Below are 12,355 nucleotides of genomic sequence, written 5' to 3' on the forward strand. Positions count from 1 at the left end.
ATGTTGCCCTCTTCTTATTTACAATGTCACCAGAAAGTGAAAACAGGCATTCACATGGCACTTTTGTAGTTGGCATTGCTACAGGTATTTACGTGCCAGATATGCTAAAAATTCGTATGCCTCTTCATGCTTCAGCCACCATTCCAGAGGACATACGTCCATGTTGATGATGCTCGTTAAAAAAATAATGCATTAATTAAATTTCTGACTGAACTCCTTGGGGGAGAATTGTATGTCCCCTGCTGTTTTACCCGCGTTCTGCCATATATATCATGTTATAGCAGTCTCAGATGATAACCTATGTCAGACTTCCTTCCCCACTCTGAACTCTAGGGTACAGATGTGGGGACCCGCATGAAAGACCCCCTAAGCTTATTCTTACCAGCTTACGTTAAAAACTTCCCCAAGGTACAAACTTTGCCTTGTCCTTGAACAGTCTGCTGCCACCACCAAGCGTTTTAAACAAAGAACAGGGAAAGAGACCACTTGGAGACGTCTTCCCCCAAGCCCTACACACTCCCTTTCCTGGGGAGGCTTGAGAATAATATCCTAACCAATTTGTTACAAAATCATCAAAGACCCAAACCCCTGGATCTTGGAACAATGGAAAAACCAGTCAAAAAAAAAAAAGAAAGGTAAAAATCACCTCTGTAAAATCAGGATGGAAAATACTTTACAGAGTATTCAGATTCAAAACACAGAGGATCCCCCTCTGGGCAAAACCTTAAAGTTACAGAAAACATGAATAAACCTCCCTTTTAAAGCAGGGAAAATTCACATAAAACAAAAGATACAATAATCCGCCTTGTCTGGCTTACCTATACTGGTTGCAATATTGGAGACTTGGATTAGGATGGGTTGGAGAAGATGGATTTCTGTCTGGCCTCTCTCAGTCCCAAGAGAGAACAACCACGTAAACAAAGAGCACAACCCCCCCCCTTCCCCCTCCAAGATCTGAAAGTATCTTGTTCCCTTATTGGTCCTTTGGGTCAGGTGCCAGCCAGGTTAGCTGAGCTTCTTAACACTTTACAGGTAACAGGAGGTTGCCTCTGGCCAGGAGGGATTTTATAGCACTGCATACAGAAAGGTGGTTACCCTTCCCTTTATATTGTTCATTTTAAGAACACTTTCGCTGCAGATTTCACAAAACACAAAAGATACCAATGTGAGATTACTAAAGATAGCTTCAGCACTTGAACCAAGGTTTAAGAATCTGAAGTGCCTTCCAAAATCTGAGAGGGACAAGGTGTGGAGCATGCTTTCACAAGTCTTAAAAGAACAACACTCCAATGTGGAAAATACAGAACCCAAACCACCAAAAAAGAAAATCAACCTTCTGCTGGTGGCATCTGACTCAGATAATTAAAATGAACATGCGTCGGTCCACACTGCTTTGGATTCTTATCAAGCAGAACCTGTCATCAGCATGGACGAATGTCCTCTGGAATGGTGGTTGAAGCATGAAGGGACATACGAATCTTTAGTGCATCTGGCACGTAAATATCTTGCAATGCAAGCTACAACAGTGCAATGCAAACGCCTGTTCTCACTTTCAGGTAACATTGTAAACAAGAAGCGGGCAGCATTGCCTCCTGCAAATGTAAACAAATGTGTTTGAGCGATTAGCTGAACAAGAAGTAGGACTGAGTGGACTTGTAGTCTCTAAAATTGTTTTATTTTTGAATGCAGTTTTTTGTACATAATTCTGCATTTGTAAGTTCAACTTTCATGGTAAAGAGATTGCACTACAGTACTTGTATTAGGTGAATTGTAAAATACTATTAATTTTGTTTTTTTACTGTGCAAATACTTGTAATTAAAAATATATATAAAGTGAGCACTGTCCCCTGTGTATTCTGTGTTGTAATTGAAATCAATATATTTGAAAATGTAGAAAACATCCACAAATATTTAAATAAATGGTTTTCTATTATTGTTTAACAGTGCCTTTAATCACAATTAATTTTTTTAATTGCTTGACAGCCCTAATATACACACACACACACACACACACACACGAATACTGTTCTGGGAGAATTTTTTTTTAATTATGTTTACTCAACAGTTGAAAGGAGGGGGAATTTGTGATAATTTACTCATGCCACTATATAAATCCATGGTATGCCCACAGCTTGAATATTACAAGCAGTTCAGGTTCACACTTCTCAAAAAAGATGTATTAGAATTGGAAAAGCTACAAAGAAGTGCAGCAAGAATGACTAGGGGTGTGGAACAGCTTCCACACTAAGAGATTAAAAAGTTTAGAAAAGAGACGACTATGGGGAAATACGATAGAGGTGTATAATGCTGAATGGAATGGAAGAAGTGAATAGGGAAGTGTTGTTTATTCCTTCATATAAAACAAGAACTAGGAGTTGCCCAATGAAATAGGCAGCTGGTTTAAAAGAAACAAAAGGAAGTATTTCTTCACACAAGGCACAGTCAATCTACAAAATTTGTTGCCAGGGGATGTTGTGAAGGACAAAAGAATAACGGGGTTAAAAAAAAATAGATAGATCCATCAATGGCTATTAGCCAAAATGATCGGGGACACAACCCTATGCTCTAGGTGTCCCTAAATGATCAATTTCCAGAAGCTGGGACAGGACAACAGGGAATGGATCACTCAAAATTGTCCTGTTCCATTCATTCCCTTTGAAGCTTCTGACACTGGCCACCATCAGAAGACCGAATACTAAAATAGATGGACCATTGGTCTGCCCCAGTATAGCCATTCTTATGACTCAGTATGTGACTGAGGAAAGATTGTGGTAGCACTTCCAGCATAAAAAGGCTAAAATATGCTTTTGTTCTAAGATGTAGCAGCTCCAGTGAATACCAGTTTTCCTGGATGTTTCTGTCTCTGTTCCACGCCCATTCTCTGTGTGTATTTGTGTAGAGAAGGTTATAGTGAGACAACTCTTGCAGCATTTCATTGCTTCCATCTGGGTGCAGACCTGGATTTTGTACCGTGTCCTTGTTGGTTGCTTCTCCATACAGGCCCGAGGATCCAGAATGACTTCCTGTCCCAGATACAAAATTTATCAAATTTTGGCACATGCTGCAGAGCCAGTGTTTCACTTGGCGTTTGTAGAGAGGTAGATTGAAGAATAAGTCAGCATATGGGAAAGGGTGAGCTGTTTTAATTTTGGATTTGATTCTGTTATATTAAATAATTAGTATAGGACTCAGAACCTGTGTATGGGTGATTTTTTTTAATTCTAAATAGAAAGTAAATGAATTAAATGAATATTTTAACAAAACCTCAGTGAGAGATTTTTTGCAAGTAATTAAGAAATTATATGCATGTCTTAATGGAAAGAGTAAAAATTTCCTCAAAGGACATTTTTTATGCCAGGATTGGGTCTTAATTAATTAGCAATGAAGGCTCAAAGGATCTTTCTTGGATACAAAATTTAGGACCAGATTATATAGACATATAGACATTTAGGCCCCTGCATATGGACAGCTACAATGGAGCGAGGGAGTGTAATTGCTAGCTACACGAAAAGGGAGCAGCAAGTAAGTTAGGGCCATGGCCTGTCCACTCTGTGCCCAGAAAACACGTGATGCACCGCTTTGAGTTGCAGAGCCCTTCTTGAATCAGCCAGAATTCTTCCAGAGTGCTCACACTGAAGCACAGCACTTCTATAGTTCCACTCCACTGCAGACAGTTGCTTTAGGCTACTGTCTTGCCCTTAACTTTTTTCAACACAGCTAAGTACAAATTCCAGAACAGGTGCAACAACGAATCAGCTTTATAATGGCAGTAAAATTCCTCCTTTTGTTGCAAAGCCATTTGCAATGTATATTTATACCAACTGATAATTTCAGTCTAGAGTTTAAAAAAGAACAGCCTAACTTGAGTTTGCTCCATTAATACAAAATGAGGCACTTTCTGAACAGTACTGCTGTTGAAATAAGAATGAAGATGCAGACAGAGTGCTCCAAGAACTGCTCTGGTTTAGGTTTGTGAAATTTTTATTTTTACAGCAATTGTTGCCTTTATCTTCTTCTCTGAAACCTCATGCTATTAAGAATCATGATTCCTTATAATCCCCTGTTAAACTCTTTATACCCAGCAAATAGATCCATATCATCCACAAAATCTAAGCTTCTCAAATATGTACTTTTTGTCTACAGGCCCATATGCGTTAAAATTGCCTTAATGTTATTTTGTAGCCAACAAAAAGCACAGGAAAAACAGCTTTCCCTGATTCTGGTTTCTTTAGTGATACCCTTGTCTCGATACACATTATTTACTTTGACTATGAATTGTACTGTGACAGCATGCACTGATTCTTGTGAATTTTCACAATGTGTTCCTGATTTACTTGGTCTTCATACAGCTCTCTGAATTGTATAGTACACCTACCTTTTTTCATCTTAATTTGATACTCCTAACAATACCCACAACATGATCAAACTAAAAAGAAAGGAAAGGTAAAATCATTTATCTGAAAGAGCACAGGCCATTTACTATAGAATATATTTGTTACCCAAGTTGCAACTTTCCTCTGCATTACAGTATGTTTTCCTTTCAGAGTTTGTTAGAAAAAATGAAGATTTGTGACCTGAAGAAGAGCTCTGTGTAAGCTCGAAAGCTTGTCTCTCTCACCAACAGAACTTGGTCCAATAAAAGATATTACCTCACCCATCTTCTCTCTCTAAGGTTTTGTCTACACTGGCAAGTGAAAGACAAAACTTTCATCTTTCAGAGGTGTTAAAAAAAAAAACACACCCCTTAAAGACAAACGTTTTGTCGATGACTAGTGTGGGTGTGAACAGCACTTTGTCGGCAGGAGAGCGCTCTCCTACCAACAAACAGCAGCTACACTGTAGCGGCACAGCCATATCACTAAAAGCAGTGTAGTGTAGACATAGCCTAACACTTGTGGCAGTGATAGTTAAGTCCTGGTCATATTGTGGGGGTCACTGTACACTTACCCTGATATTTTATGTGAAAAAAATGACATTCTGTTGTTTTGAAATGTACAGGGGATTCTTTTATTTTGAAAATAAAAGCTCAGTTTGCTTTTAACACTTTCTGAAATTCTATAGTGTGGGATTTTTTTTTTTCAGGAAGTGAGCTAATCTGAGAGATCAGCTGCTGGTTTACTATTAGAAGTTAAGGAATAAAAATCAGAAATCTATACATATAAAATGAATAATTAAACATGAATTAATTTGGAATAGTGTCATGGCAGTTGTGAACATAAATTTTCTTTAGCTGTTTTGACTGGTTTCCTTAGGAATAAGAAAATTGTTTTTACCAGAACTGAATGTGGAATTGTAGTAAATGGTTTAGTAACAGGAAGAGAGTTTGCAAAAAGAATTTTTGGTGATTTCCCTCTCACTCATGCCCAAGTTGAGCAGTTGTGTTCCTTAGAATCTAATGATTTTGTATAGTAATTGTTTTGGTCTTTTTCATCATTACCTTTATTGTGTACCTGTAAGAGCAGTCAAGGTCTGATCTATCACTTTGTTTGCTATCATGAGGAGAAAGATATTCTTTGTAATTGAAAATTAGCCTTACTATGACAAGCAGAACTATGCTAGTAGTGACAATTAAATTACTAGAATATTTAAATCATAAAACGTAAACATATATAGACTAGTGCAAGTTGTCTTTTTAAATACTGTGGATTTAAGGAGGGTTAGTGAGAGTCTGGACTGAATTGCTTTCAACATGCTGATGACGCCCAAGTTTATATCTCCATTTCACCCAAGGCTGTTGAATGCCTAACCCCAACATCTGGGGGAGATTGAGGTGTGGATGAGAACTGACTGTTTGGACCTCAGTCTGTATATTGTTGTTAATAAGACTGAGGTGTGGTTGGTAGGTTGGAGGAAGCAAATAGACAATATGGTGAAGCTGATATCTTTTCCTTTGAGAGCATTTGGCTGCCATTTGTTACTTGGGGGACGCAATCTGGGGTACTGGTGGATCCCCCATCAAGGGTGATCTGTTGGATAATCACATTATACCAGGGCCCAGAAATGCTTTTACCAAATGCATGTAGCCAGCAGCTGGCTACATGCATTTGTGATATATATCTATCTACAGAGAAAATGTACAGTGTGTACAGAGTGTTGCCATACCAATGTACAGAGTGTTGCCATACCAACTCTAACGAGACTCATCGATTAAGGTAGCCCACCTTAATGGTATGGTGGTATGATATGGTATGATGAGGTTGCCTACAATGGCATATGGCTTATTACCAAATATCTCCAACAGTTGGTGATGGGACACTAGATGGGGAGGGCTCTGAGTTACTACAGAGAATTCTTTCCCATGTCTGGCTGGTGTGTCTCACCCATATGCTCCGGGTCTAACTGATTGCCATGTTTGGGGTTGCCAAGAAATTTTCCCCCAGGTCAGAGTGGCAGAAACCCTGGGGTGGGGAGGTGTTCGCTTTCCTGTGCAGCATGGGGCATGGGTCAATTCTGGTCAGAACTAGATTAAATGGTTGCTTTTCTGTAACTTGAAGTCTTTAAATCAAGACTTGAGGACTTCAGTAACTCAGCCAGAGATTGTGGCCTCCTGCAGGAGTGGGTGGGTGATGTTCTATAGCCTGCAGTGTGCAGGAGGTCAGTCTAGATGATCGTGATAGTCTCTTCTGGCCTTAAAGTCTGTGAGCCTCTGAGACTGATGGCAGAATGTTCTTCCTAATGGTTTTGTTGACCTTCCAGGCATGCTGCAAAGCCCATCTGCTTAAGCAGGTAATGTTGGAGGGCTGAGACAGCTGAGGTGGAACTTCCGTCTGGTGGGGGAGTTTGTTATATTGTCACATGACTTGTGACCAACTTATGCATAGTAGGTAGGAGGAATAAGTGCTGCTGCTATGGCAGATTTTCACTTTGTATCTCTTATGTTCTTGTGTTTTTAAATCCATGTCTGTGGCATTGTTTGATGTGGTGTTATATAAGACCAATTGCTCAATAAAATAAATAATAAAACCAGCCAGTGCAACAGCATCTTGCACATTATGCCTACCATTCACACCATTCTTCTTTGTGTAGTTAGAAAAAGATATGACTGAGCATCTGCACACTGGTTCTTGGTACAACAATAAGACATAGTCAATGAACAAATGATATCTGTGAAACTAAAATTATGAACAATCAGAACATCCTTGTTGTCACTAACAGACTATACTTATGACAAGCATATCATCATCCATTTTTCATGCACCACTTGAAACACTATGGACTTGCAGACTGTCATGAAAACACTTTTAAAATATATATTAGTTGATATGAACCACATTATAATCTGAATTTTTTTTTTTTTACCAATGTATAATTTAAGTGATAAAAGGTTGTTCTAGGCAATGTTGGACCAAAACAGATTACTTTCCTGTGAGGATTTATTATTTGTTTAGCACAATGTGGTTGTTAACTTTTGATGTGGAATGCAGTAAAGTGGTAAGGATTGGCATAATGTGGCAGCAGAGTGTCTTGTGAGTGTTTCTAATGGTTGCTTTTTTTGGAAGTTACTTAATACAGTATTACAGTGATCTACTGATGTAAGTAGGATGTCATGTAGATTAAACTGTTTCACAGAGCTAGTGGGAATCTTTAAAGTGGTCTGAAGTTCCCTCTTTGACAGATACTCAAATATTAGTAGGGAACCTTCATTTAGAATCTAACTGGACATGACATGTCTGGTCTTTTTGACTGAACTGAATAAAATGTATAGCTTACTAAAATGGCAAAAAGATCTAAAGTAGAACCTCAGAGTTACAAACACCTTGGGAATAGAGGTTGTTTGTAAGTCTGAACAAAACATTATAGTTCTTCTTTCAAAAGTTTACAACTGAACATTGACTTAATACAGCTCTGAATCTTTACTATACAGAAGAAAAATTTGGTTTTAACCATCTTAATTTAAATGAAACAAGCACAGAAAGTTTCTTTACCTTATCAAATTTTTTTTTAAATTTTCCCTTTATTTTTTTAGTAGTTTACATTTAACACAGTACTGTGCTGTACAGTATTTGGGGTTATTTTTGGTTTCTGCTGCCGGATTGCATGCTTCCAGTTCCAGATGAGGTGTGTGGTCAACTGATAGTTCGTAACTCTGAGGTTCTACTGTATATTGTATTCCAAATGGCCACAGCTGAGCTGATGACTATAATGGACATCATTATTTCTTGCCATCTCGTTTTTCATAACTGATGTGTTCCTTTATGCCTCAACTTCATTTATTCATACAATCGCTTTGTAAAGATGTCTGTATAATAGCTGTTTTATTTTATAATTTTTTCTAACTTTTGTCTCTAAACAGCAAAGCCATCCCAAGAACCCAAATGACAAGCATCGGAGCAAGAAATGTAAAGAACCTAAGCCTAGGGTAAAGAAGTTGAAGTACCATCAGTATATCCCACCTGATCAGAAAGGCGAGAAGAACGAGCCACAGATGGACTCCAATTATGCTCGTTTGCTACAGCAACAGCAGCTTTTTTTGCAGCTGCAGATCCTGAGCCAACAGCAACAACACTACAACTACCAGACAATTCTACCTGCACCGCTCAAGTATGTGAAACTTTGTCAGTTTTTTCTTTAAAGGGATGAATTTGCATTTTTATTAAATAAGGAAAAAATACACATCAAATGTAGAATTTGTTAAGGTTAAATTGTGCATGTTAGGCACCAACCCTATATTAGGGGATGGTGACTCACCATGATTTGAGGTGGTTATATCTAAAGGCAGGTCAGTGCACATACCCTCTATACTACCTATTCCTCAGTCTCCAGTTCTCTGCATCTCTTAGCAGCACACATAGTGATGAGGCTATAGTTTTGATTTATTGAAGGGACAGTAAAGTCTGATAAACCTATAACTGGACCTGCTGGCTTAATTTTGGTCTATGGACATATGCAAGCACCGCCCCTTTATTTGTCTGCTATATTTTTCTAATCAAACATGTTATTTACATTCACAAGAATTGTGATCTCTTATGAATGCTTGTAACTTTCAACACCCTGCCTACACATACTTTATGACACAAGCAGGCAGATCAGAGACAGAACACAACTTCTATGCACATTTTGCGATTGCTATCCCACTGTTGCTGTTTGGGGCATTTTGGAGGGGTTGAGAGACTTTTGGATAAGAAGGAATGTTGGGCTTTGTAAGATGTGACAAGAGGTTAAAATCTGGACCTAAAATCCTGTCTAGGTACTTTCTACACCCCTCCCTTTTTCCCCTCACCATAGTATATGAGTGACTCAGAAACATCATTAATCCCCAATATGCCCAGGATGGAGAGAACCTAATTTACAGCAATGTAGCATTCTGTTTCCAGCCTTCCTTAACAACAACCTGATAGTAAATAACTAAAAAGTATAATCTGAGAGTAACCAATGACATTTGTATAATTGCCATGTATCCTATCTTTGGAAGCAGTGATGTGCATGTGGTATCAGCTGCTCATTCTGTTACATGTAGAGGCATTACAAAAATATTTTTATCTTGAATCAAATTGAACAAAGAAAGTGCAGGGAATGTTAATTAAAATCCATTTTAAACTGATATTAATACAACAAGCTTAGCTCTGCATGCTGTAACAGCAGTTTGTTCTTTGAGTGCTTGCACATGTCCATTCCAATGTTGGTGTGTGCTCTCCCCGAGCAGTTGCCGGAATTTTTTCCCTTAGTGGTGGTATCTGTCGGCTTGGCTCTAGTGCCTCTGGTGCCACGCACTCATTGTGCCAGTATAAGGGGCGTTGCCATGCCCACGCTCTTTCAGTTCCTTCGTACCACCCATGATGGTTGCTGGAACTTCCCTCACTGCTCAGGTCTGGACGTGATCACACAGGACCATGGCCAGCTTCTCCACCCATACCTTAGCTCTCTTCATCTGATGACCTGGAACCTTCATGGCTGAACCCTGAAGAGCAAGCTTGCTCAGAGCAGGTTTGTCAAGTCCTATTGGGTAGTAGAAAACCCTCCACTAGAGTGATGTACCTGGCAAAGTGGAAACAATTCTCCATCTGGTCTTCCCAGCATGGAGTTCTGCCTATGCAGTTCTCATTACAGCTCATTCTGGAATACCTTCTGCTTTTAAAGCAGCCAGGCCTGGCCTTTTCTTCAGTCAAGGTCCACCTGGTGGCCATTTCAGTCTTTCATCCTAAGGTTGACAGTAGGTTGGTTTTCTCACATGAAATGGCAATTTGTTTTCTCAAAGGCCTGGAGAGGGTATTCCCTCAGATAAAGGAATGAATTCTCCTCCTTCCCCCAGGACCTAAACCTTGTCCTGTTGAAACGAACAGGCCCGCCTTTCGAGCCACTAGTGACATGGTCACTGTTGGACCTCTCTTGGAAGGTGTCCTTTTTGGTGGCCATTACATCATTTAGGAGAGTTTCAGAGTTCCGCGCCCTCACCTTGGAACCCTCATATATAAGGCTACAATTTAGTCACAGGTATTTTTAATAAAAGTCATGGACAGGTCACGGGCAATAAACAAAAATTCACAGCCCGTGACCTGTCTATGACTTATATTATAAATACCCCTGACTAAATCTTGGGGAGGGGGGCCGCTGCTGGGGCAGGGCCAGCAGCACTAGCTGCCAGGAGCCACTGAGCAGCAGCTGCTCTGGCTGCCTGAGGGCTGCCGACAGCAGCTGCTCCAGCTGCCCTGGGACCCCTGGCTGCGAGGCCACCCAAATGGGTGGCTGCAGAGCCAGCAGTGGATGATGCGGCTGGCCCCAGAGCCAGCTGCTTGGGCTGGCTGCCCTGTGGTCAGCCACACTGGCTGTCACGGAGGTCACAGAAAGTCATGGAATCCATGACTTCTGCGACTTCCATGACCAACACGGAGCTCTACTCATATACAATCTTCTTCAGAGATAAATGCAGCTATGCCTGCATCCAAAGTTCCTCACAGAAGTGGTTTCTCAATTCCACTGCAACCAATCAATCTTTCTACCATTATTCTATCCTAAACCACACGCAGATAGGGAAGACCAGTGTCTGCACTCCTTGGATTGCAGATGGGCCCTGGCATTCTATGTTCAGAAGACCAAACTGTTCTGTAGATCACCACAGCTCTTCACAGCGATAGCTAAGAGCATGAAAGGGGCTCCCCATCCCTACTCAGAGGATTTAATCTTGGATCATGTCATATATGCAGGCATGTTATGAACTTGTGGGGGGGTCTCCCCGCCGCCGAACCTGACTGCTCATTCCACGTTGGCGGCTTTACCTAGCTAAGTTCCTATTCGAGGATATCTGCAGTGTTGCGACCTGGTCCTCGGTGCACACGTTCTCAGCACGCTGTGCCATTACTCAACAAACCAGAGACGTGCCTACTTTGGCCACGCAGTGTTGCAGTCAGCTTGCCCTTAAGCTTCAAGCCTACCTCCTGTGCAACTGCTTGTGAATCACCTACATTGGAATGGACATGTACTCGAAGAAGAAAAAACAGTTACTAACCTTTTGTAACTGTTGTTCTTCTAGATGTATTGCACATATCCATTCCAAGACCCACCTGCTGTCCCCTTTCTTGGAGTGGTCCGTGAGAAGAAACTGAAAGGGTGCAAGCTCAGCAGGGCCCCTTATTCCCGCACTACGAGCATGCTACAACTGGAGGTGTTAGAGTGACTCGATGGGTACCACTAAGGGAAAAAATTCAGGTGACTCTGCTCAGGGCATGCCTGCACCTACGTTGAAATGGATATGTGCAACCGTTTTTTCTTCTTCGAGTGCTCACACATGTCCAATGTAACTGTTTTTTCTTACCGAGTAAGAATTATTCTACATAATAGACGGAAACATTAAAAAAAAAAAATCTTGCTAACCCCACTTCAAAAGACCCTTGAGATATTAAGAGGTATACATTGTTGCTTAGAAATGCTAATAAGGGCATAATTACACAAACCAGGAAAGAAAAGTGCAGCTGTTCAGAAAGATGAGGTGGAAATATGGAATTTCAGTGGCTGCTAAACATATTAGTTTTTTTCACACACAGATCCACTCTCTGATCTGATCTTTTTTCAGAATAACAAAATTAAAGATTAACCTAGCATAATCTTTTGGATATTTACTATAAAATATGTACTCTGCCTTTTCAGCAAGGTACAATTTGCATTTGAACAGTAAGTCCAAATGTCTCTACCAAAATGTGCATTTTCCTGGTACAATATTGTTTATCCGGGAAAGTTGTAATCACAAATACAAAGTCAGTAAGAGGCAGGCCCACTTGCTCTGTGGCCATATGATGCAGTTTTATTATAGAAATTTAGGAATCCATGCTTGACCAATAAATCCAACCAATTAATTAACATGAGTTTTGTTTTCTGAGAATGACTGGCCAGGTTTCTTGCAAAGCAAAACCAGTTTGGCAGA

General features: G+C 40.2%; 1 protein-coding gene across 18 annotated transcripts in view; it reads left to right on the forward strand.

Moving 5' to 3' along the window:
* The window catches only part of MRTFB (myocardin related transcription factor B), a 224,818-nt gene that overhangs the window by 176,502 nt on the left and 35,961 nt on the right, over positions 1–12,355 (forward strand). For all 18 annotated transcript variants that reach the window (XR_006284264.1, XR_006284263.1, XR_005227203.2 and 15 more), the window contains one exon: positions 8,294–8,541. Coding sequence is in view for 14 of the 18 variants with exons in the window: in XM_043523861.1 (XP_043379796.1) it covers positions 8,294–8,541 (248 nt within the window). In the remaining 4 variants the exon portion in view is untranslated. The remainder of the gene's footprint in view (positions 1–8,293; positions 8,542–12,355) is intronic.

Source organism: Chelonia mydas, chromosome 10, assembly GCF_015237465.2.
Source record: "Chelonia mydas isolate rCheMyd1 chromosome 10, rCheMyd1.pri.v2, whole genome shotgun sequence".
NCBI classification, from domain to species: Eukaryota; Metazoa; Chordata; order Testudines; family Cheloniidae; genus Chelonia; species Chelonia mydas.